Source organism: Staurois parvus, unplaced genomic scaffold (assembly GCF_062004578.1).
Source record: "Staurois parvus isolate SC_StPar_1 unplaced genomic scaffold, SC_StPar_1.0 ptg000243l, whole genome shotgun sequence".
NCBI lineage: Eukaryota > Metazoa > Chordata > Amphibia > Anura > Ranidae > Staurois > Staurois parvus.
The window spans coordinates 4,039,794-4,067,256 of record NW_028318039.1 but is presented as its reverse complement, the minus strand read 5'-3'; the positions used below and the strand labels follow the sequence as shown (position 1 = coordinate 4,067,256).

The 27,463-nt window shown below is 39.7% G+C and overlaps 1 protein-coding gene across 38 annotated transcripts in view; it reads right to left on the bottom strand.

Moving 5' to 3' along the window:
• The window catches only part of SCEL (sciellin), a 125,253-nt gene that overhangs the window by 22,589 nt on the left and 75,201 nt on the right, over window positions 1–27,463 (bottom strand). For 7 of the 38 annotated variants that reach the window (XM_089680413.1, XM_089680418.1, XM_089680416.1 and 4 more), the window contains 10 exons: window positions 26,159–26,218; window positions 23,931–23,990; window positions 21,703–21,762; window positions 17,011–17,070; window positions 16,646–16,705; window positions 13,007–13,066; window positions 7,523–7,585; window positions 5,283–5,339; window positions 4,377–4,430; window positions 1,847–1,909 (listed from right to left, as the gene is read on the bottom strand). In XM_089680413.1, coding sequence (XP_089536539.1) covers window positions 1,847–1,909; window positions 4,377–4,430; window positions 5,283–5,339; window positions 7,523–7,585; window positions 13,007–13,066; window positions 16,646–16,705; window positions 17,011–17,070; window positions 21,703–21,762; window positions 23,931–23,990; window positions 26,159–26,218 — 597 coding nt within the window. The remainder of the gene's footprint in view (window positions 1–1,846; window positions 1,910–4,376; window positions 4,431–5,282; window positions 5,340–7,522; window positions 7,586–13,006; window positions 13,067–16,645; window positions 16,706–17,010; window positions 17,071–21,702; window positions 21,763–23,930; window positions 23,991–26,158; window positions 26,219–27,463) is intronic. The other 31 variants (XM_089680424.1, XM_089680428.1, XM_089680434.1 and 28 more) reach the window with 25 other exon arrangements.

Here is a 27,463-nt window from a genome sequence, read left to right as displayed (position 1 = left end):
AAATCTGCATACTTTTCAAGCTCCAGGCATATTTAGAACAGGTCACAAAAGCAGTCTCCATATTATCTCAGTAAAGTTTTTTAGTGAAACAGTAGTTAGAAGAACATATGCTTAGTTGACAGTAGCAGCATTATTTAAATTCCTTTTCCTCTTCCTGATATCCCCATGCCACCCTCCCTCTGTTGTGGCTATATGGGTTGGCTGAAGCTGTGGCCTGTGGATGTTAGAGTAGTGATTTCCAGGTAAGTATTGGGTATATTCACCATACACATTCCTTGCCAAAAAGCCAAGATAGACTCTCAACAATGCTTTAGTATACTATATACCTAGTCCAAAAACTTCCCAATAGGTTTACCAGAATACAAAAATAAGTATCTTCAATGTTATAAGCTTTCTTTAGGCATTGTCACAATAAACCAAACTGGAACAGGACCAGTTAACAAATAAATGATCAGCAGAATAGCTTTGATCTTTGTGGGGTGCTGCCTTGGGAACTATGTTTGTCTGCCTACATTAGGGGTTTAGAAACTTTCTAAACAAAGGACCAGTTTATTGTCATTCAAACTTTAGGGGGGCAGACTGTGCTGAACGGGAGTAAACTATGCTCTTTCATATCAGTGAGAGGAATAGCCCTCCATCATTAGTGTCATTGGGAGGAATTGTGTCCAATTGTTGATGTCAGTGCAAGGAATTATGTCCCATTGTTGGTGTCAGTGGAAGGAATAGTGCCCTATTGTTGGGGTCAGTGGCAGGAATTATGCCCCATTGGTGATGTCAGTGGCAGGAATAATGCCTCAAGGTCTGGAAAAAGGCAAGCAAAGGGTCACATCTGACCCCTGGGCTGCAGTTTGGGGACCATTGGTCTACATGATACAGTGATGGAAACCAGCTTTGAATGTACTGAAAAAAATGAATACAATTCACTGTTAATATTGCCTTGATAGTAAAATTTGGGTTTTATTTAGGGGTTAAAATCAGGCTAAATGTTAAACTTATAAGTTAGGTTAATGTTAAGGGTTTAGGGGTTAATTTAGTTTTAAGGGCAATGGTGAGCTTAAAGGCCCATTCTCAGCCATGGGAACATGCACGTAACCGCAACACATGTTAGAACACTATAACACATTAGTACATTGTAGTTCTGCTGATTTTCATGCATTGTGGTGCACTGTGTTGCTACATATCTTTTGTTTTGCCTGTTCTGATGCATTCAAATAAATGAATGCCCATTCAAATAAATAAACTCCCTTGACACAAAGTGCATTAAATAGGCACACCACAAGAAGCAAAAAACTAAAACACACAACACATGTTGCGGTCTGAAATTACAATCACCTTTAGCTCTACCATCAACTGTAAAGTAGGGGCCTGCCTGACTGTATATAAATTCAATGCATAGTTCAGAGGTTCTCACAGTTTTTATAAATCTAAACCAAGATTGTACAGTCAGTTTGTACTTTAACACATCAACCACAGGATAGCACACAAACTTTTTATAATAAAATGTTGTAAATTCTAATGAACAGAATACAAAAAATTGTTTTAAGCAGCCAATTGGGCTAAGGATAAATTGGAAGCAAAACTGGAAAACCCAACTCAACCTGATTGGGATTTTGAGGGAATAAAGTTTTGGCAGCCTGGTAAACCTTCAGAAACTCACATCATGAGAGTTAAACAGCCACCTAACCAAAAGTGGTTTTCCACTGTGGAAACTGTGACTGACTGAATTACCTGCAAGTTGAGAGATAAACTATCAACATGCACCCAAATCAGAGTTAACAGTTTTGACTTGGCCTATTCATCTACAGTGATTGTCAAATAAATCTAATAATTTCTATGTTGTACTTACCCCTTATTTGTACTAGCAGTGTTAGTATTTTTAATTTCAATTAGATTGTCAACATTTTGAGTCCTGAAAAATATATATATGTAGTATTGTTGAATGAAATTATACTAACACAAGATTGTTTGAGAAAAATGAAACACACAAATTATTACAGCTATTTAAAAGGACACCAGTAGAGGAATATAGGGCTGCCTTAGACCTTACTGACCTTAGCGCTGCCAATCTGTATACTTGTTCAGTGCCTCAGGAAGTACGAAAATCTGACAGCTAGCATTTTTAGAAGGAGAGCATAAGCAATCTCAATCACCCATTCTCAGTACAGATTTTATGAATAGGGTGAAATTGTACGAGAAGCATATGCATGGTTAGCATCAGCAAAAATACATATATGCTTTCTAATAATACTATTGGAGTTGATTTACTAAAGCTGAAGAATGCAAAATCTGGTGCAACTCTGCATAGAAACCAGTCAGCTTCCAGGTTTTATTGCCAAAGCTTAATTGAACAATCTGATATTAGAAGTTGATTGGCTACCATATACAGCTGCACCAGACTCTGCGTGCACCAGTTTTAGTAAATCTACCCCAATGTCTCTAGGCTTCACCCTGTAGGGGCTGGTGAAGGTGGTTGACTGGCAAGTAGATGGGAGGGAAAGTTGGTGTAGTAGGTTACATTTCTGGGCAGGTTAAAATGTATACCATGCTGTAACACATGCACTGCCAAGAAGCCAAAATTGACTTACAGTAGTGCCAGAATAAAACTAATTATCAGAGCCATTTAAAGGCTGTCTACACTAAGAGAAGCAGATGAGCTGCCATAGCTGACCTCCATCTAAAAGTACAAGTTTCTTGTATGTCTCTGTCTGTAATCTTTCTGAGTCGCTGATAAGGGCACACCTAGCAAAATATTTTTATGTCAGAAAAGGGGTATTCTAGGGTGACCCACTGGTATTTATATTATATATATGGCCAACTCTACAGACATAATAGCATAAAAAGTAATCCTAACAACTTTTATTGGACATATGTCAAAAGCACATAAGTGTACAGTTCATCAATAAAAAGAATAAATTGTTCACTTGTTTTTATACATTGACACGTTTTACGGTAACAATCGCTTCTTCAAAATATTAAACTCAAGTGTGACAGATATTCATAACATCTAAAACTAAAATGGGATGTGCCAGGGTATAATTTCTTTAATCTGGGCTGTGGGAAGACATATAACAAAGATCTTTGATGAGCGGAGATTGGAACAAAATCACCAATTCTTCCAAGCTCAAAATGTAACTCAGATCCAATATCCAAAGGTCAGTGGCATCCAAACCAATAATTTCATAATACATTTTCACATATGATAGAGTAGAAAGAGTACATCAGGTGAAATACAGATAGGATAATGATATGGGAAGATGTAGTCTAACATCAAAGAGATGTATGTTCCTTATATATATTTCAAACTCAATCATGATATAATGATATGTTCGTAATATTTTTTGATCTACCAACTCTATAAAGATCAACATTTCAAGTATATAAACTAAAGACAAATCTTTTTTTTAGTTTTGTAAAGAGTGGAGAGGGTTTAGAATATGGGTCAGTTTTTTGTTTCTGTCGTTGCTCCATTAGGGAGTTCTACTCCCCTATTTGTCATGGTTACCCAAATTGCCACTTGCCTATTTAAAGTTGCACTAGAGGATTGCTGAGTGGTTGTCAGCTTCTACTGTCTGTGACCTGATCCTGTGCTTGCTCCTGTACCAGGCCTTTTTACTCTGTTTGTTCCTGATACCTTGTTGATGATTCTGGCTTGTGACCTGTGTTCTGCAACTGCTACAAGTATCTTCCAGCCATGATCTCCTACAAGGCACCTGTGCCACTCTGTGCCCTGTTATATCCTGTCATCAACCTCAGGAGAAACAGGATAGGAGATGTAAGGGAAAGCCCTCACGTCAGCTCTGCCTCGAACAAGTATGTGACACTAGTTCACTTTGGTGGGATTTTCTGTCACTTTCTGTTTTGGCTATGGTACAGGAAGTGAAGGGACATTTCCCCTATGGGAAACACATAGGGGAAAAAACTTGACAGGGGTTATAATATTCCCTTACTCTTTTCAAAATCGAAAAAAGTGTTGCCTTTAGTTCTACTTTAATGCAGTTTGGTACTCTTTAGATTCCAAAGGCTTTACCCTACCTTTTCCTCCCTAAAACATAATTAAGGTCTCATTAATGCATAAAAGTGTTTCAACTGTCTACATGCAGTCATTGCCATAGATTTCAGCTATAATTATTTGAAGCCAACACTGTTTTATAAAGAAATGTGACATTGCTAAATTTGGCTGTTTCCGTGGAAAAGAGGTTTCCTTCCTCCTTTCCTCTCCTACTTCAGCTAAATGTTTTCCAAGCAAAAATCTCTTTATTAACATTGTAGTATTATAGTAGTTGTAGTAAAATTAAAGTAGCAATAGTTGAATAAAAAGTAATAGTAACAGTAGTAGAAGTAGTTGTGATTATTAACATTTTAAGCAAGATATTTACCTGGCCTTTGCTTCAGGTTTTTTTATGTCAATGAAGTCACTGAGTTGATCTTCCCTAGAATATATATATATTTATACTTCTATGAGATAGAATATGAATTGGTGTTTAACGGATACAAAACTATACTGCAAATACTGAGAGAGGAATGTATTAAATGGTGGAAATAACAAAAAGTATCAGATTATTAAAACTTTAATCAAATTATCTTTCAAAGAATAACCAAATGTATAGGTACATATTTAATGTGGTATAAAATATTTGCTATTTGAAGGGCTTCAGTGGTATATTGTGCATACTGTGTACCCAGTAGCCTAGTTTTTGGACCCAGAAGTCAGTGATGATTTGGAGCTTTTGGAGCGAGACAAGCTCCACTTTATTCCACTATAAAATAAAGGGCTTCCCCAAATAAAAAGAGAGAACACAGCAAAAGCTGTTTCACTTCATACTCTCTCTCTCTATTGATCCATTTTGCCATCCATCACAATAAATGACCAATATGTGGACTTGGAGGTAGAAAGGTTGGGTCCAAAGCTCAACTATTACATGAAATGCCATGATTTGCACTCGTATTTAGACATTTATACTTCTGAATGTACTGATTCAATTGGCATGAGGTTTTCATTAAGGTAACCTGTGATTATATATTGTTTCAAGTTTTTTTCAGTATACATTGATCAGATTTATGACATTTACTGTAAGAATGTTTTCTCTTTCTGAAGATTCTGCTGAAATGTTTTACCGTACCTCTTTATACTTCTTTTACCATACTTCTTTTTTACCATGGATCAATACATTCTCCTACGTTCATTTACAAGCACAAAATTATTTTCTATTGCCATATATCTCTATCTGAATCTCATTGTAATACTTATTAGATATGAAATAAAATTATATATATTGTTCCACCTTTTACGAGTATTCTTTGCAGTGTCTGATATTTCAATAAGGTTATCCAGTTGGTCACTTAAAAAGAGACAGAGTGAGTGTTAAAAAAGAAGAATTAATTGAGGTAAATAAAAGAGAGAGAGAGAAAAAAAATTATTGCTGTAATTAAAAAGGCAAAGAGAGCGAGAAAAAGCATAATTAATTGTTGCAATTGTTTTAATATTGATACTTCTTTTTCAGATCTGGTAATAACAATTTACACTTACAGAAGTAAACATCTATCATATTGCATTTTGACAATTCTTAGATCTGATGACTGAATTTGTTTTCTTTTTTTAAGCTTTGTTTTCTATATTCCCATATGCCCGCCTCCAGGACTTCTCCAGGGTGTCACCCATCCTCTGGAACTCCCTGCCCCAACCCATCAGATTATCACCTACTCTCCTCTCCTTTAGGCGCACCCTGAAAACCCATCTCTTCAGGGAAGCCTACCCCACCCCCTGCTAACTTGCCGACCTCCTCCACTCTTCCTACCACTCCATCCCCCACAGCTATCTCCTCCTGTGCCACCACTCCCTCCCTCCTAGATTGTAAGCTCGAAAGAGCAGGGCCCTCGATCCCCTCATGTTTTGCATTGTATTGGTATTGTTCTGTCACATGTTCTGTCCCCCTTTGTAATGTACAGCGCTGAGCGAACTATTGGCGCTTTATAAATACTGTATAATAATAATATAATAATATTCTATTTCTATGTTGCTCCTCCATCCAGAGTGTAGGCACCCTAGGACAGAAAGTGTATTACTGGCCAGATCACCAGCTGAAAACAGAGGGGAAAAGGCCTAAAAAGAAAAATTAATGCAGCTATCACGTCTAATGACTAGTGTATATTGTGCACGTGTGTGTGTTCCATATATGTATTTCATTATTTCTCTGGAATGCAGTTTTAAGCAAGCTAAATGTAGCCCATTAATTTTTTGCAGTGATATGTGGCATTAGGCTGTATGCATCCCTTTGTAATTTGATTATTTAGTATATCTGCAAAACTGCTGAGCATACAGTATAACCATGAACATAAAAATGAGAAGTGAATTTGTGGCTAAACTAGAGAAACATAGTATTCTGGGGAACACAAAGGTTTGCAAAAAACAAAAGGGATATTTCACTAGTAGTTACACACTGGAGAGCTGAACCACTAGGTGGCTTTTTACATCCCCTGGGTTCTTCAGCTCCAATAACCCTGCTCTGGCTCTCAGAGTTGGGGGTGACCCTCTTAACCCTCCAGTTACATTTGCATAGTATAAAATAAATTAAAATCCAGCAGGAAGATTTTAACCCCCTGGTAATGGCCCCAAAAAGCATGCAGTTCTGGATACCACAGCGCAAACACCTCACCACAACCATAAGGTGATTCAGCTCTCAGATATTTACTAAAACTAGTCTATGCAACCTACAACATCCAAAAAAAAAGAACAGTAAAATGTAGTCACCTTTGTCTGGTGATACTGTATGTTCTAGCTAGGACTGGACAAATTATTAAAGAACAATCAGTTCCTAATTTGTTTAAAAGAACTAATTTGCAAAAAGATCTTCAGTACATTTTTCATAATTACAGTATTAAACAAAGAGTAGAACATATTCACTTTGTAAGGGGATTTTCACTTAGCTTGGTGAATGTGGTGAAAGTTCACTTTGAAACGAATACCCAATCACATTATAAGAAAATTTTAAAAACATTTATTTTTGCTTGCACATGATTGGATGATGGACATCAGGAGAACTTCAGCTTATTAACTAAGCTAAGGTAACTTTACCTTAAAAATTAACATTCACTTTGCAAAGTGAACAGACTATTGTCTTTCAGAAAACCAACCCAACTGAGCCATACAATTTTTTTGGACAGTGGCACAATAACCCTGATTCAAGAATGACTGTTATTTTTTTCCCATTGTTCCTCTCTTGGAACATAAGTGCCTTTTTATTGTTGTCATTCCAGTAATTTGTGCACATTGTTCCAAGATCCACAAAATGCTCTTGGCCTTTGCACTTAGGATCCTAAAATATTGTAGCACTGAACATATAAGCCTTGAGACTTTGTTTTATTATGCATTAGGAGTACATTTTACTGAATAGTAATAATAATGCATAACACGTTTGTTTTATTGTATAATATAGTTCTGTATAAATATATGCATGATTTCTGTGCTAGAAAAAAAAAAAACTTTTCTATACTATAGGTTAAAGATTTTCATCATTTAGTATACCTTTTCACTCCCTTGTTTGCAGTGGGTTTGATGTCTATAAGGTTGTCCATATTTTGAGCTCTGCTAAAAAATCAAAATACAATGTAACATTCACGTGATGCAACACAGAATATTGTTACTAAAGGCCTTATTCAATAAAAAATGCTATTTTATCAAAGGAATGCATCACATTTGTGTGTGTGTGTGTGTGGGCGTGTGTATATATATATATGTATATATATATATATATATATATATATAGATAGATACATAGATAGATACATAGATAGATACATAGATAGATACACACACAGTATGTTGTCTGTTATATGATCAGGACTGAAATGAAGGTAACAAATAAATAGAATTTATATTTTTAAATCAGGTGAATATAATATATTTGGTTATTTTATATTTATTTCAAGCCAACAGGCTTTTTCACATGTAAACCTATATATTCAAAGCTGTTCTGTGGAAAAAAATTTTTTTTACAGAGCTCAGTCGTGCAAACTCATGTTTATGCACAGAACTGAATGAGCCAGATAAGTGATACGCAGTCCCCATCCCCCCCCCCCCCCCACTATGCCTTTTTTTCAGATGGGGCCATAAAGAGTTTATTTAGACAAAAATAGAAGTATCCACACTCTGGGGGAGATTTACTAAAACTGGAGCATTCAGAATCTGTTACAGCTGTGCATGGTAGCCAATCAGCTTCTAAATTATTATTATACAGGATTTATAAATGCAGCTTGTTCAATTAAGCTTTGATAATAAAACCTGAAGCTGATTGGTTTCTATGCAGAGCTGCAGTAAATTTTGCACTCTCCAGTTTTAGTATATCAAACCCTATGTAATAAACTTTATTGAATCCCCCAGGGGGCCAAGGACATGTAGAACTTAGCTCAGCATTTTTTTTTTCTGTTTGTGTCGGTTGTCAGCTCCAAGTCCGGCTGAAATCCAATGCACGTGCATTCCTATGGGGCAGTTACAGCCAGCCTATAGCCACTGTCCCTTTTGCAAGAATCTCCCTTTTTTTAAATGCATTAATAAAATGGATAATCAGATTGCTAACTGTGGGGCAATCTAACTTAACCTCCCCTCCCCCCACCATCACCCGACAGGACCTGTTCATCTTGCCACAGCCCAAAACCCCACAAGAAACCATCTGGAGGGAGAGAACACACTGAAAACACAACCCACTCTGTGAAATTAGCATTCACATACACAGATCCCTTAAAGAGGATCTGCTGAGGAATAGGGGAGACAGGAATTTGTAGGCTATTCCACACATTGTAGCCGTGGTGGCAGCTGGGTTTGCAGCAGATCTAGGAGACACTTGCTGGAGATTGTGTGTGCACCAGATTTAGTAAATCTCCCCCAGTGTGTATCTTTAGAGGCACCATCTCCACTCCATTTCTTTATTCTCACAGTCTGCTGAAAAACCCAGCTGCAACCACTGCTTTAGAAGTCTTTGGTGTTGCTCAGAGGTGCCTCGGTGTTTATTAGTAGCCAGTCAGCAAGATCACAGGGTTCCTTCAACCACATCTACTGGCAGATGGATCACACGACCCTTGCAATGCATTGTGATACAAGCTGATCCCTACTTCTGCTATGCTAAATGATGGTGCCCCTCTCCAGCATGCTCCTGCTGCCAGAAATCAGAGCTGTCAATCATACCTTATTTATTTATTCCTTTCCCTGTGAGCAATGTTGGTGGACAGCAGCTTGGAACAAGCTCAGCAACCATGGGATGGATTGAAATAGGACCAGGTCCTACATGTACTTGGTCCCCTGGGGGAATCAATGAGGTTTTTTTGGTGTTGTGTTGATACTTTTTCTTCATGGGCTTCTATTGTGTTCTCTTTAAAAATCCACAAGGCTTTGTGAATCCTGTGCCATTGGTGCATATAGTTTTAAAGTAGATCTAAACACTAAGTAGATTACATTTAGTTTCCTAAAGTACTGTCCATCATAAGCAATTTCTGGGTTTTTTTATTCAGAAAATGGGCAGCACAGTGGCTATATGGTTAGCACTTCCACCTGGCAGTACAAGGGTTGTTGGTTTATATTCCAACCACAGCACCACCTGCTTGGAGTTTGCACATTCTCCCTGTGCCTGCATTGGTTTCCTCTTTGTACTCCAGTTTCTTCCCACACTCCAAAGACATGCTGGTAGGTTAATTGGATCCTGTCTAAATTGGCCCTAGTATTTGTATGTATGAATGTGAGTTAGGGACCTTAGATTGTATGCCCCTTGAGGGTTAGGGACTGATGTGAATGTACAATATATATATATAAAGCACTGCATAAATTGACGGCAATAAAGAAGTACCTGAAATAAAAAAATAAAATATCTTTTTCACCTTTTCAAGCTTTTTTGCATCTCAGTGTTGCTGATTCCCTCAGCCATTTCCTTTGTACTTGTAAAGTACAGGCTCCAACATCGGCTGAACATCATTGCTCTGGACCAGTTTACTGATAGTGACAATAATGAGCAATGCCTGCTCAATGTGTGTCAGCATGGCCGCTTGTAGATTCAACCAGGGAGGTTATCAGGAAGTGCCTGAACAAGGAGTTGAGCGGCAAGATCACTCTGGATATGCTTTTAACAAAAGTTGCAGATTTAAATAGATTATAAGCAACTTTTGAAATTACATAAACATGTAAAAATGTATGAGATATTAGTAGTTAGATTTATTTATTTCAGGTACTTATATAGCGCCATCAATTTACATAGAGCTTTACACATATATATTGTACATTCACATCAGTCCTTAACCCTCAAGGGGCATATAATCTAAGATCCCTAATTTACACTCATACATACACATACTAGGGACAATTTAGACAGGAGCCAATTAACCTACCAGCATGTCTTTGGAGTGTGGGAGTAAAAAGGAGTCCCTGGATGAAACCCACGCAGGCACAGGGAGAACATGCAAACTCCAAGCAGGTGGTGCTGTGGCTAGGATTTGAACCAACAACCCTAGTACTGCCAGGCAGAAGTGCTAACCATTTAGCCACTGTGCTGCCCATTTAGCCACTGATTAGGGTCTACTTAAAATGTTTATTTGTAAAATAAATATAATTTTAAAATGATTAACCTAAAAAGTTAATTACACCAAAAGTACCCAAATTCTTATTAGTTTCCCTTTAAATGCAACATCCCAAGGCAGTCAATTAGATTTCTAATGCTTGCACGTAAATTCATAAATTTTCTCACTACATTATTTATACATTTACTTGTTTTATCTGCATTTTAAAAGGACACATGTTAACAGTGGCAAGGTTATTAACCACACATATTATCAATATGTGAGCCAAATTAGATAGCAACTGGCAGAGAACTACTCTACTCTGAAAGCAGCATTCAGTGTTTAATGAAACTTGTGAATGAAATGACAGACAAGTACTGTGCACCCACTGACAGCTTGCCACAGGCAACATCAAAGATAGCTATGAAGCACATGTGGCTCGGAATCATACATACATACATACATATTTATAGCCTAGATATGTTTTTAGGCATGATCTTATTATATTGCCACAGAACAGAACACGGTGTTATGCAAGGGCCACAATTACACATCAGTCAAGTTGACATAGGAAACGTCTACAAATCACCTGGATATGTAATTGCAGAAAAAATGGGCAGAAATATAATTACCGATTGTTAGTCGTTACTGAGATAGATTTGCACATTTATATCAGTTATTATCTATACAGACAGGCAGCACAGCTTTATTAAGGATTATTTTCATTGCATGGATGACACGGAAGAGATATCAATGGTGCACAACATGTTCAGACTACCTACTTATGCAAAAAGCACCAGTTGTTTGGAAAGTGCAGTTTCCTTTAGCAACTAATAACAATTATAGTTTACTGCAGTCATCAGTATGACATTGTGATCACATGTAGGCTGAAGACTTTGCTGGGGAAAAAAAACCTTTCAACCTGCGGATGAAAACTGCAGTACCATGCAATTTCTAAATCCATTACAACATAATAACAGAAAAAATAATAATATTATAAAATCCATTAACAAAAAAAAATATAAGATAAAAAACAGGGTAGGGCTTAATATGCCCTTCAAAAATATAAAAATTATTTAGGTCAGAGTTATTGTCAAGCTAACCAACACACATCAATGTTGCTTAATTTGGACAGGGCATTTAAGCATCAATGATCTCTGATCATAAAAGGTTAAAGAATTGCAGATTAGGCAAAAAGTAATTTACATGATCATATTGTAAAAATTTATTTAAACTAGAACTATAGGCAAAAGTTTGTTTCACATTTTGGATAGATTAAGTCACCGGTCACACTGCTGAAATTTAAAATCGTGTGATTTGTGTGCAATTTCAGCACGATTTCAGGTGCAATTTCTAAAGTCTTTATTGCTACTTGTGAAGATTTTCAACAATTTCTTGCAATTTGCAGTGTGATTTCCATTATATTCTATGTATGTGAAATCGCAACAAAACTGCAGAAAAAGTAATGCAAGAACTACTTTAGAAATCATGCTGCAGCAAATTGCACATGTTAAGACACTGATATTCACATTCATTAAATGTGATTTCAGGTGCAATTTCAATTCTCAAATCACACCTGAAATCTCACAGGTGTGACTGGGCACTATGGGAGGGTTCTAACCCCATCAGATTTTTTTTTGTCATCTGTGTCCCATTTCTTAGATTTCCTTTCACTTCCTGTCCCAAAGCCAAATAGGAAGTGAGAGGAAATCAAATCAAATTGGGGGAATTACTGGGGACCCCCCAGGCCACCAGAACTAGTGTCCCCATTAGAAGATTTCTGCTCTATTGCTTTCCTGGGGACAACCCAAAATGTGGGATTTTCTTTTATTTTCACTTTCAATGATAATGGTACACTGGACAAATAGAGAGGATGCATCTCCCTAACCAGGGGCACAGACAGCAATATAACCTGACAAGCATTCTAATCCCTCTCCACTCTGTCCAAAACTTAAAAAAAAAAATATTGCCTTTAGTTATCCTTTAAGTAAAATCTTCTAACAGAACCCTGAATATGCAATGGAATTTGATTTGGACGTGTAGGCCAATTAAGATATTTAGGTCATTTTCTTCTAGCTCTGTGAGCTTTCACATCCAGGACTGCCTTGGCGGTAGAAATTTCCTCACAAAATCTCCCCTGAAGAAGCCGTGAGGGCGAAACATGTAGGGAGTATACTACATTTACCTAACCAAGTTTGAATCTCAGTTGGTATTCTTAGAATTGAAATTGTTTTTATGTTTTTGTATTTTTTCCTTTCTTGTGTTTTACCAAAATACGAAATAAAAATTATATAACTTTTAATGTGTGGTATTCATGTCTATGCACCCTGGAAGTCCCATCTTCTCTATTGATTAAATGGAATTTGCATGGCAAGCTCAACAAAAACAATGAATTCATGTTGGTACGTGAGTAAAGTTAAGCAATAACTCCTCTTTCTGTAATAATGCTTAACAATATTATTTCATGTACCTTTTCACTCCTTTATCTACAGTGGATTTGATATCAATCAGATTATCCACATTTTGAGTTCTGTCAATAAATAAAAACACAAATTTAACATTTATGTAAAGTAACATGGGCACATATAATCCATAAGCAGCTTGGTTTTATTTGTGGCATCAACAAGACTGCTAACCACAAGAACGTTTGAGCCACATTCACTTAACACTGTAACAGTGGACAACACTACATATAAAAGCAGCATTCAGTGGTCCTGTGTTGAAATTGATGTTAATCATGTAAATAAAATTATATAATTTGGAGAAACTTTGTTTGATTCATAGCTTACAGGAACTGTCCAATGTTGTACATATTCAGACAACTATTTATTAACAAGTAGCATCAGTGACAGCTGAGAGATATCGGAGGTTCATAAGCCATTGGTTTCCATCATTTATTTTACATACTTCAACTTTTCAATAAATGCTGAATAACCTCTCTTTATACCTGTATGCTATATGAAATACATAACATCAAGTCAGAAATCCACTTTCAGCAACTAAGAGTAGGCACACTAAGCACATTTCATTTGTCATTGGCTCACATTAAATAATGCATTAAAGTGATACTAAACCCACAACAGTAATATCAGTCTGTATATGCAGTAAAATATGCTTGTCATATTCACTGTGGATTCTAAGGGGTTAATCCTCCACATTATGTAAAAAGGCTGTTTGATCCTGTCTTCTCTGATCCTCCATTTCTTCTACTGTCCCCAATCCATCTGCTGATAGTGCAGAGCCCTAGGACACACTCTGCACATGCTCAGTTTGGTGCATATTGCTAGAGAGGTTTTTTTTTCTTTGGGAGGGTACATGTGATCAGAGCAGGGCTAATCAGCACTGTCCAGACAGGGGTCATGGGTCATGCAGCCTCATAGGACAGTCAGAGCAGAATGAAAACTCCTCCTACAAGCTTTAACCAATGCTTAGCTGAACACTGATAGAAATCACTAAACTGCTACATACTGCTGAAGACAAAAGGTATTTAGCAGTTTATATTTACTAAAATAATTGCATTTCCATGTTCTGTGGGAGACCGGATATAGTGAATGCAGGGTCATGGGTGTAGTAACACTTTAACCTTCTCTTCAAATAATTTTATTAAAACACAGATCATTCAAGGACCTTATATAAAAAAATGATTCTTGTTTAGTTGAATAAAAAGCACACAATTATCCTCCTGATGCCAGGTGTGGACTTTTTGGAGCCTGTGTAGTGTTTTCATATGTGGTAATCAAGTATTGATTATTCCCCTTTGTTCCAGGCACCCAACTAAATGCTAAGTAGAAAGTGTATTATTGTGTCACACCTCTTATTACCCCTCTCTACTTATGAGCAAATAAAAGTCAGCTAAACACAACTGATTTCACAAATATAAGTATCTAACAGAAATAGAACAGAAAATAAATACTAAAAGCATTAATCAAGCGCAAATAACTCTTTCCATATCAAAGCTGCATATTTATTTGGTGAATACTTAAAACTGTACTGTATTAGTTTCAACATTATTCCCAAATTGGTATTAAAAGTACAGAATTGCACTGCCTACATAATTTATATTTTAAAAAATGCAAAATATCTATTTGTTTTAATTGGTGCATGCTAGTATGTTAAAAGTCACTATGGCACAATACTGTATTATTTTATTTTTTTTGCTTTTGAGGTGTATGTCATGGCTGGATCGCTGCTTCACAAAACCCCATGTGTACTGTGAAGACAGCTCTTTATCCACAAGGAGAGTTGTACTATATGGCATAAACAAAAGTATACATTTTGAAGTAGAGAGCAGCAATATAGACATGCCATATACCTCAGCAGAGATAATGTTTGTTTATACTCCAGAAATCTAGAAAATCCCTGTTTTAAATTTTATTTAAAAAATGCCACACATACTATATATAAAATTTTACCGGTCAATCTTCACAATAAAAATAAACTTTTTATATATATGGCACTGATGGACCACAAAAATAGCCTAAATTACTGGTGAAATTAGTGGTGAAATATTTTTCTTCGTGTTATCAAAGAACAATATTTAACCACTTGCCCTCCTGAGGATTTACCCCCCTTAATGACCAGGCTTCTTTTTGCTACTTGGTGCTGCACTAATGCAACTGATAATTGCGCGGTCATTCAATGCTGCACCTAAATGAAATTTACGTCCTTTTTTTCACACAAATAGAGCTTTCTTTTGGTGGTATTTGATCCCCTGTGTGCTTTTTATTTTTCACACTATAAACAAAAAAAGACCAAAAATTTTGAAGAAAAACGATATTTTTTACTTTCAGCTATAAAAAATATATAGTAAACTCAAAGTTGGTTATAAATTTAGGCCAAAATGTATTCTGCTCCATGTTTTTGGTAAAAAAAATTCCAATAAGTGTATATTGATTGCTTTGTGTGAAAGTTATAGCGTCTACAAACTATGGTATAGATACTGCAATTTACGCCATTTTTTTGCTATACAGCGCTGCGCTAGTTTAACGAACAATTGCGCGGTCATGCAATATGGTACATAAATGAAATTTATGTCCTTTTTTTTCACACAAATAGAGCTTTCTTTCGGTGGTATTTGATCGCCTGTGCATTTTTTATTTTTTGCGCTATAAATAAAGGCTGACAATATTGAGAAAAAAAAACAATATTTTGGACTTTTTACTATAAAACATGTAGAGTAAAAAAAAATTAAAAATCAAATTTCGTCATAAATTTCAGCCAAAATGCATTCTGCGACATGTCTTTGCTAAAAAAAACCCCAATACGTGTAAATTAATTGGTTTACGTGAAAGTTATAACGTTTACAAAAGGCGGGAAAGATACTCGGATTTTTAATTTTTTTTATACTAATAATGGTGGCGATCAGCGACTTATGGCGGCGATCAGTGACTTATGGCAGGACTGCGGCGGACATTCTGACACTGGGGGGGAACTGACTTAGGGTCACTGACATCCCCAGTGACACCAATACAGTGATCAGTGCAAAAAAAAAACACTGACACTGTACTAATGGAATTGGGGAGGAAGGGGTTAACTTTTTTATTCACTGAAAGGGTTAGCTGTGTGAGGGGAGAGTTTTACTATGGGGCGGGGGTGTGCACTGCACGGGGACACGCTGATCGGGAGAGATAAACTCTTCTCTCCCGATCAGCATGTCAGGAGCTGTCAGGGAACTGACAGAAAGCAGAGCTACTGCAGTCGTGCTCTCTGTCAGTGATTGCCGCTAATCGGCGGGACACAGCCGGTAATGACCGGCCGTGACCCTGCGACTGACACCCGCGGCCGGGATCGGCAGTGCAGGTAGGGCGGCGCGCCTCGTGCGTGCCCCCTTCCTGTTTTGCAAAAGCACGTTTTAAAATGTGCTTTTGCCCAGCCGTGCCGCCCTGCCGCCGTGTTTCTACAGTGGCTGGGCGGCAAGTGGTTAACACTTACAATGTTCTTAAAAATAAATAATTTAATTATTTTTTTTTTGTGAAGAGTTCAGCTGAAGGCATTTTATTCTAAACTATACCAGCCTGCATTATAATGACATGGAATAATTACGAAAATATGTTGGAATGACATATGTAACACTCCTGAAAGGTTGCATTATTTTACAGCAGTAGCTTACCCCTTTCTGCTTACAACTTTAGGGTTTGAAACTTCAATGAGATTATCCAGATCTTGACTTCTGTGACCAAAAATAATTGCAAAATCAATGATTTTTCACATTCATAGCCAGAGATGCTCTACACTGACATTAAAACTTGAATGTGTTTTACTGTATATAATGTTATCATCAAAAGTTGGAGGTTAGCCTACTATATTAGACCTTGGCTAGGATGTGTATAGCCAGTGTCCAACTACAAAAGAAAACTTTTTGACACCACAAAAATCACACCAATATCTGGAGCTCAGTAGGGGCTAGTCACACCGAGTTTGGGACATGTTAAGTAACACTTTTGGCAAGTGCCATCATTTCTAGCCATAGCTTACCCTTTGCTCTTCACAACTCTAGAGCTTGATACGTCAATGAGATTATCCAGATCTTGACTTCTGTAACCAAAATTACAATTGCACAGTCAATAATTACATTCAAAACTCCAAGCTAGAGATAAAGTCAACCTGTTGTCAGGCTATGGACATTAAGATATTTACATATTCTTAGGCAGTAAATGAGTTTTAAATCAAGCCTTCACTGACAGCTGTAACAGCAGGCACTATTGAGCAAAATAGCCCCAAAGTTCATAGCCAAAGCACTTAAAGTGTTACTGAAACCCACAACAGTAAAATCAGTCTGTATACGCAATAAAGCATGCTTGTTATACTCACTGTAGAACCTAAGGGGTTAATCCTCTGCATTGTGTAAAAAGGATGTTTGATCCTGTCTTCTCTTATCCTCCCCTTCTTTTGCTGTCGCCAATCCATCTGCCATAGAGCAACAGTGGCAAGTCTGCACATGATCAGTTGCTGTGTATTGCTAGAGATTTTTTTTTTTTTGGGGGGGGGGGTGCATGTGATCAGCACAGCGCCAATCAGAAGTCTAGACAATGGATCAGGGGTTATGCAGCCTTATAGGACAGTCAGAGGAGAATGAAAACTCCTCCTATAAGATTAACCAGTGCTAGACTGGACACTGATAGAAGTCACAAGACTGCTCTAACTGCTGATGAGAAAAGGTATTTATCAGTTTATATTTACTAAAATAATTGCATTTCCATGTTCTGTGTACTGTGGGAGACCAGATATAGTGAATGCAGGGTCCTGGGTTTAGTAACACTTTAAGTCCTTCAGACTGTTCTCTCAGCAGCTTCGCTAATGCTGCTTCCCTGTTTACATTAGAGATTGGAAGGCTGAAAGGCTGCCATGGCACTGCTGGAAGAGGGAAGTCCTGTCTGAAAGAACAATTTCAATACTTCTGTTGCTAACTTTGAGGGGGAATTGTTTTCTTTTTCTACAATACCTCAATCAGAAAAAACACTGCATTGCAGCCACTGTATGGATCTAATGAGCATAGGAAATCATGGGAAGGATGGACACTTATTGCATTTATCCAAATTTTGTTTTTTAAATAGATTCCTTAAAAGCTCATTTACTATTTGGTGAGAATAAAAAAGTAGTCAAATGTCCATAGCCTGGCCACACATTCACTTTAAATAAACAATAAAAATGGATTTATTTTAAATATAGTTACAGTATGAACGTGGTATGCATTTGGAGTGTAGGCAAGATATATTTGGTTAGGGCAGGGGTAGGAAACCTTAAAGAGGTGGAGATCTACATGAACAACATGGGAGAAGTCAAAGATCACTGGGCACAGTGTCAGCGTTGCCTCCTCACACCTGATTTAAACCTCTAACTTCCATACTACTGCCGTGTGGCAATCGCATACATTCCACAGAAATCATGGGTTTATATCAGGTCTTGAGGAGGCAACATATCGCCTCCTCACCACCTGTCAAACACACTCAGATTGCTTTTCAGAGGAGCAGCAGTGCCTACTGCACTTGTGAATGAGCCCTTGTGAATGAGCATTCAGAAGTGGTGCCCTTAGGGCTTGATCACACGTAAAGTCAAAGGCGGGTAAACCCAGCAGTTGAGTCGCAGTTATACCACCTCTAATCCTTACCCCCTTTAGCTGCTGAGGCAGCCAAAGATGTAGATTACAGTGATCTATCGGCCTCCTGGACCCATGTCCCGCTTGATGACTTTGCCGCCTGGCTACCCTACTTTCTTTCCTCTGAGCTAGTCACTATCATTCTCGGAGACTTCAATATCCCTATTAACGTCAATAACCCGGCTACATCCCAACTCTTCCACATAACCTCTTCGTTTGAACTAGCACAGTGTATAAAGTCCTCCACTCACTCCCTACAACCTCACAAACACCCCCTTTCCCCTCTCTGATCACAATCTCATCACCTTTACAGTCACCTCATCCTCTAACACCTATCCCAACAAACAGCAAACAATTACCAGCAGAAATCTCCGAAACTTGAACCCTGCTCCCTTCCACTCTGCAACTGACCAACTCTATGACAGTATCAATCCCCTTCCCTGCCCTGACCTGGCCACTGCTGTCTACAACAATTCGCTTTCATCCGTTTTAGACTCGCTTGCTCCCCTAACAACACGAAGCATCAGGCCCCGACCGTTACAACCTTGGCAGACTGACAACACCAGAAACCTCAAATGACACAGTCGTGCGCTGGAGCGATTATGGCGTAAAACCAAATCCCACCAAGCGTTCACCCGATATAAATCTGCCTTCTTAACATACACTTCCTCCCTCCACGCTGCTAAACAAGCCTACTTTGTCACTCTCATTAATACCTTCTCTTCCAGTCCTCGTCGGCTCTTCTCTAATTTTAACTCCCTACTTTCTCCGCCTCCACCGCCACCTAGTACGTCATTCACTGCCCACGAGATTGCAAACCACTTCAAAAACAAGACTGACGCAATTCGTAGGGACATCGCCAGTGCACAGACATCCACTCCACTTAGCATTCCTCATACTAAACCTCCCTCAACTTTCCTCTTTTGACCCTGCTACTACTGAAGAGGTCACTAAGGTTTTCTCAGAAGCCCGCCTCACCACCTGCCCCCTGGACCCTGTCCCTTCGCAACTCCTTCGGTCACCCTCATCTTCCATCCTATGCTCCCTCACTCACATCTTCAATCTTTCCCTCTCTACTGGTGCCTTCCCCTCCCCTCTAAAGCATCACTCCCATACTTAAAAAACCTTCCCTGGACCCCACCAACCTGAACAACCTAAGTCCCATCTCCCTTCTGCCATTCACCTCTAAACTCCTAGAACTCTTAGTCTACAATCGTCTGAGCTCCCACCTCACCAACAACAACCTTCTAAACCCTTTATAGTCTGGCTTTCGCCCCCTACACTCCACTGAAACTGCCCTACTAAAACTCTCTAATGACCTACTAACTGCTAAAACCAATGGCCACTATTCAATACTTCTAATACTCGACCTCTCCGCGGCTTTTGATACGGTTGACCATCCCCTCCTCCTCAAAAAACTGCACTCTCTTGGCCTTAGAGACTCCGCTCTCTCCTGGTTCTCCTCCTATCTATCGCAGCGCTCCTTCAATGTTTCCTATAACGCTGCCACCTCCTCTTCACTCCCTCTCTCTGTAGGGGTCCCTCAAGGTTCTGTCCTTGAATCCCTTCTCTTCTCCATCTACACCCCCTCCCTTGGTCAATTGATAAACTCCCACGGCTTCAATTACCATCTCTATGCTGATGACACGCAAATCTATCTGTCTACCCCTCACCTCACCCCTTCAGTCTCCACTCGCATCACTAGCCTACTAAGTGACATATCGGCTTAGATGTCACTCCACTTCCTCAAACTCAATCTTTCCAAAACTGAGCTCCTAGTATTCCCCCCAGCCCGTGCCATCCCCAATGACTTCATCATCAAGATCGATAACACAATCATCTGTCCCTCCCCTCATGCCAGGGTCCAAGGTGTAATCCTAGACTCCCATCTGTCCTTCCAGCCCCAGATCCAATCGCTGACAAAATAATGTAGTCTTCACCTCTGCAACATCTCCAAGATACGACCGTTCTTAACCCCGGAAACCACTAAGCAACTTATTCACTCCCTTGTCATATCATGCCTCGACTATTGTAACTCCCTCCTCATTGACCTACCTCATCGCAGGCTATCCCCTCTTCAGTTTATCATGAATGCTGCTGCCAGACTCATCCACCTTACTAACCGTTCTGTTTCTGCCACCCTTCTCTGCCAATCCCTCCACTGGCTTCCCATTGCCCAACGAATAAAATTCAAAACATTAACACTGACATATAAAGCCATTCATAACAGTGCCCAAATTACATAACCGATCTTGTCTCTAAATATCACCCAAACCGTACTCTTCGCACCTCGCAGGACCTCCTACTCTCTAGCTCCCTTGTCTCCTCCTCCCATGCTCGTCTCCAGGACTTCTCCAGGGCTTCCCCCATCCTCTGGAATTTCCTACCCTAATCTATCAGACTATCGCCTACTCTGCTTACTTTTAGGCGATCACTGAAAACCTATCTCTTCAGGGAAGCCTATCCCGCCCTCTGCTAACACTGGAATCCTCTACTCTTCCAAACACTCCATCCCCCACAGTTATTACCTATTGTACCATTAACCCCTCCCTCCTAGATTGTAAGCTCCAAGGAGCAGGGCCTTCAAATCCCTCTTGTATTGAACTGTATTGTTGCTGTATTATCTCCCACTATAATGTAAAGTGCTGAGTAAACTGTTGGCGCTATATAAATCCTGTATGATAATAATAATAATACACATGTCACAGCAGAAGTAAACCCCTTTGTGCTTTTGGTGGTTTCTACCGCCTGCCAATCTTGACCAATTCACATAAATTGGGCCACTATGCAAGTGCCCTGAAACTGCATGCTTCTGCAGGGTCAAAGGGGTTGAAGCAGACTCAATGCTGCTGGCTTTAACCTTTTGTTTGCTATACTGCAACAAGTTGCAGGGCACTTGCAGAGAGGCCGCATTTGTGTGAATGGATTATGCATGGCAGGTGCTACACCCACCAACTATGACAGGGCGTATAACTCCTGCTGCTACATGTGTGCACCCCTGGCCACTGCAGCTAAAGGGGGTGCAGTTGGGATGGGGGTGAAGAATCTGAAGATCGCTAGCCATAGCTTACCCTTTGCTCTTCACAACTCTAGAGCTTGATACTTCAATGAGATTATCCAGATCTTGACTTCTGTAACCAAAATTACAATTGCACAGTCAATAATTACATTCAAAACTCCAAGCTAGAGATAAAGTCAACCTGTTGTCAGGCTATGGACATTAAGGCATTTACATATTCTTAGGCAGTAAATGAGTTTTAAATCAATCTTTCACTGACCGCTGTAACAGCAGGCACTGTTGAGCAAAATAGCCCCAAAGTTCATAGCCAAAGCACTTAAAGTGTTACTAAACCCACAACAGTAAAATCAGTCTGTATACGCAGTAAAGCATGCTTGTTATACTCACTGTAGAACCTAAGGGGTTAATCCTCTGCATTGTGTAAAAAGGATGTTTGATCCTGTCTTCTCTTATCCTCCCCTTCCTTTGCTGTCGCCAATCCATCTGCCATAGAGCAGCAGTGGCAAGTCTGCACATGATCAGTTGCTGTGTATTGCTAGAGAATTTTTTTTTTCTTTGGGGAGGGGGGGGTGCATGTGATCAGCACAGGGCCAATCAGCAGTGTCCAGAGAATGGATTAGGGGTTATGCAGCCTCATTGGACAGTCAGAGGAGAATGAAAACTCCTCCTACAAGATTAACCAGTGCTAGGCTGGACACTGATAGAAGTCACAAGACTGCTCTAAATGCTGATGAGAAAAGGTATTTATCAGTTTATATTTACTAAAATAATTGAATTTCCATGTTCTGTGTACTGTGGGATACCAGATATAGTGAATGCAAGGTCCTGGGTTTAGTAACACTTTAAGTCCTTCAGACTGTTCTGTTCTCTCCGCAGCTTCGCTAATGCAGTTTCCCTGTTTACATTAGAGATTGGAAGGCTGAAAGGCTGCCATGGCACTGCTGGAAGAGGGAAGTCCTGTCTGAAAGATCAATTTCAATACTTCTGCTGCTAACTTTGAGGGAGAATAGTTTTTTTTCCTACAATACCTCAATCAGAAAAAATACTGCATTGCAGCCACTGTATGGATCTGATGAGCATAGAAAATCATGGGAAGGATGGACACTTATTGCATTTATCCAAATTTTGTTTTTTAAAATAGATTCCTTAAAAGCTCATTTACTATTTGGTGACAATAAAAAAGTAGTCAAATGTCCATAGCCTGGCCACACATTCACTTTAAATAGACAATAAAAATCGATTTATTTTAAATAAAGTTACAATATGAACGTGGTATGCATTTGGAGTGTAGGCAAGATATATTTGGTTAGGGCAGGGGTAGGAAACCTTAAAGAGGTGGAGATCTACATGAACAACATGGGAGAAGTCAAAGATCACTGGGCACAGTGTCGCCTCCTCACACCTGATTTAAACCTCTAACTACCATACTACTGCCGTGTGGCAATCGCATACATTCCACAGAAATCATGGGTTTATATCAGGTCTTGAGAAGGCAACATATCGCCTCCTCACCACCTGTCAAACACACTCAGATTGCTTTTCAGAGGAGCAGCAATGCCTGCTGCACTTGTTAATGAGCCCTTGTGAATGAGCATTCAGCAGTGGTGCCCTTAGGGCTTGTTCACACCAGGGGCGGACTGACAACTCATGGGGCCCCCGGGCAATAGGGGATCATGGGGTCCTGTGTCCTTGCCCAAACTCAAAAAAGCCTATAAAAAAGGTACCAGGGGCATCTCATGGGGCCCCCTACTGACCCCGGGCCCTCGGGCAGTGCCCGAGTTTCCAAATGGTCAGTCCACCCCTGGTTCACATATAAAGTCAAAGGTGGTAAAACCCTGCAGTTGAGTCGCAGTTAAACCACCTCTAATCCTTACCCCCTTTAGCTGCTGAGGCAGCCAAAGGTGTACACATGTCACAGCAGAAGTAAACCCCTTGTTGCTTTTGGTGGTTTCTGCCGCCTGTCAATCATGACCAATTCACATAAAATGGGCCACTATGCAAGTGTCCGAAACTGCATGCTTCTGCGGGGTCAAAGGGGTTAAAACAGACTCAACGCTGCTGGCTATAACCTTTTGTTTGCTGTACTGCAACAAGTTGCAGGGCACTTGCAGAGAGGCCGCATTTGCGTGAATGGATTATGCATGGCAGGTGCTACACCCACCAACTATGACAGGGCGTATAACTCCTGCTGCTACATGTGTGCACCCCTGGCCACTGCAGCTAAAGGGGGTGCAGTTGGGGTGGGGGTGAAGAATCTGAAGATCGCTAGCCATAGCTTACCCTTTGCTCTTCACAACTCTAGAGCTTGATACGTCAATGAGATTATCCAGATCTTGACTTCTGTAACCAAAATTACAATTGCACAGTCAATAATTACATTCAAAACTCCAAGCTAGAGATAAAGTCAACCTGTTGTCAGGCTATGGACATTAAGGCATTTACATATTCTTAGGCAGTAAATGAGTTTTAAATCAATCTTTCACTGACCGCTGTAACAGCAGGCACTGTTGAGCAAAATAGCCCCAAAGTTCATAGCCAAAGCACTTAAAGTGTTACTAAACCCACAACAGTAAAATCAGTCTGTATACGCAGTAAAGCATGCTTGTTATACTCACTGTAGAACCTAAGGGGTTAATCCTCTGCATTGTGTAAAAAGGATGTTTGATCCTGTCTTCTCTTATCCTCCCCTTCCTTTGCTGTCGCCAATCCATCTGCCATAGAGCAGCAGTGGCAAGTCTGCACATGATCAGTTGCTGTGTATTGCTAGAGAATTTTTTTTTTCTTTGGGGAGGGGGGGGTGCATGTGATCAGCACAGGGCCAATCAGCAGTGTCCAGAGAATGGATTAGGGGTTATGCAGCCTCATTGGACAGTCAGAGGAGAATGAAAACTCCTCCTACAAGATTAACCAGTGCTAGGCTGGACACTGATAGAAGTCACAAGACTGCTCTAAATGCTGATGAGAAAAGGTATTTATCAGTTTATATTTACTAAAATAATTGAATTTCCATGTTCTGTGTACTGTGGGATACCAGATATAGTGAATGCAAGGTCCTGGGTTTAGTAACACTTTAAGTCCTTCAGACTGTTCTGTTCTCTCCGCAGCTTCGCTAATGCAGTTTCCCTGTTTACATTAGAGATTGGAAGGCTGAAAGGCTGCCATGGCACTGCTGGAAGAGGGAAGTCATGTCTGAAAGATCAATTTCAATACTTCTGCTGCTAACTTTGAGGGAGAATAGTTTTTTTTCCTACAATACCTCAATCAGAAAAAATACTGCATTGCAGCCACTGTATGGATCTGATGAGCATAGAAAATCATGGGAAGGATGGACACTTATTGCATTTATCCAAATTTTGTTTTTTAAAATAGATTCCTTAAAAGCTCATTTACTATTTGGTGACAATAAAAAAGTAGTCAAATGTCCATAGCCTGGCCACACATTCACTTTAAATAGACAATAAAAATCGATTTATTTTAAATAAAGTTACAATATGAACGTGGTATGCATTTGGAGTGTAGGCAAGATATATTTGGTTAGGGCAGGGGTAGGAAACCTTAAAGAGGTGGAGATCTACATGAACAACATGGGAGAAGTCAAAGATCACTGGGCACAGTGTCGCCTCCTCACACCTGATTTAAACCTCTAACTACCATACTACTGCCGTGTGGCAATCGCATACATTCCACAGAAATCATGGGTTTATATCAGGTCTTGAGAAGGCAACATATCGCCTCCTCACCACCTGTCAAACACACTCAGATTGCTTTTCAGAGGAGCAGCAATGCCTGCTGCACTTGTTAATGAGCCCTTGTGAATGAGCATTCAGCAGTGGTGCCCTTAGGGCTTGTTCACACCAGGGGCGGACTGACAACTCATGGGGCCCCCGGGCAATAGGGGATCATGGGGTCCTGTGTCCTTGCCCAAACTCAAAAAAGCCTATAAAAAAGGTACCAGGGGCATCTCATGGGGCCCCCTACTGACCCCGGGCCCTCGGGCAGTGCCCGAGTTTCCAAATGGTCAGTCCACCCCTGGTTCACACATAAAGTCAAAGGTGGTAAAACCCTGCAGTTGAGTCGCAGTTAAACCACCTCTAATCCTTACCCCCTTTAGCTGCTGAGGCAGCCAAAGGTGTACACATGTCACAGCAGAAGTAAACCCCTTGTTGCTTTTGGTGGTTTCTGCCGCCTGTCAATCATGACCAATTCACATAAAATGGGCCACTATGCAAGTGTCCGAAACTGCATGCTTCTGCGGGGTCAAAGGGGTTAAAACAGACTCAACGCTGCTGGCTATAACCTTTTGTTTGCTGTACTGCAACAAGTTGCAGGGCACTTGCAGAGAGGCCGCATTTGCGTGAATGGATTATGCATGGCAGGTGCTACACCCACCAACTATGACAGGGCGTATAACTCCTGCTGCTACATGTGTGCACCCCTGGCCACTGCAGCTAAAGGGGGTGCAGTTGGGGTGGGGGTGAAGAATCTGAAGATCGCTAGCCATAGCTTACCCTTTGCTCTTCACAACTCTAGAGCTTGATACGTCAATGAGATTATCCAGATCTTGACTTCTGTAACCAAAATTACAATTGCACAGTCAATAATTACATTCAAAACTCCAAGCTAGAGATAAAGTCAACCTGTTGTCAGGCTATGGACATTAAGGCATTTACATATTCTTAGGCAGTAAATGAGTTTTAAATCAATCTTTCACTGACCGCTGTAACAGCAAGCACTGTTGAGCAAAATAGCCCCAAAGTTCATAGCCAAAGCACTTAAAGTGTTACTAAACCCACAACAGTAAAATCAGTCTGTATACGCAGTAAAGCATGCTTGTTATACTCACAGTAGAACCTAAGGGGTTAATCCTCTGCATTGTGTAAAAAGGATGTTTGATCCTGTCTTCTCTTATCCTCCCCTTCCTTTGCTGTCGCCAATCCATCTGCCATAGAGCAGCAGTGGCAAGTCTGCACATGATCAGTTGCTGTGTATTGCTAGATAATTTTTTTGTTTGGGGGGGGTGCATGTGATCAGCACAGGGCCAATCAGCAGTGTCCAGAGAATGGATCAGGGGTTATGCAGCGTCATAGGACAGTTAGAGGAGAATGAAAACTCCTCCTACAAGATTAACCAGTGCTAGGCTGGACACTGATAGAAGTCACAAGACTGCTCTAAATGCTGATGAGAAAAGGTATTTATCAGTTTATACTTACTAAAATAATTGAATTTCCATTTTCTATGTACTGTGGGAGACCATATACAGTGAATGCAGGGTCCTGGGTTTAGTAACACTTTAAGTCCTTCAGACTGTTCTGTTCTCTCCGCAGCTTCGCTAATGCAGCTTCCCTGTTTACATTAGAGATTGGAAGGCAGAAAGGCTGCCATGGCACTGCTGGAAGAGGGAAGTCCTGGCTGAAAGATCAATTTCAATACTTCTGCTGCTAACTTTGAGGGAGAATTGTTTTTTTTCCTGCAATACCTCAATCAGAATAAATACTGCATTGCAGCCACTGTATGGATCTGATGAGCATAGGAAATCATGGGAAGGATGGACACTTATTGCATTTATCCAAATTTTTTTTTTTTTAAATAGATTCCTTAAAAGTTCATTTACTATTTGGTTACAATAAAAAAAGTACTCAAATGTCCATAGCCTGGCCACACATTCAATTTAAATAGACAATAAAAATGGATTTATTTTAAATAAAGTTACAGTATGAACGTGGTATGCATTTGGAGTGTAGGCAAGATATATTTGGTTAGGGCAGGGGTAGGAAACCTTAAGGAGGTGGAGATCTACATGAACAACATGGGAG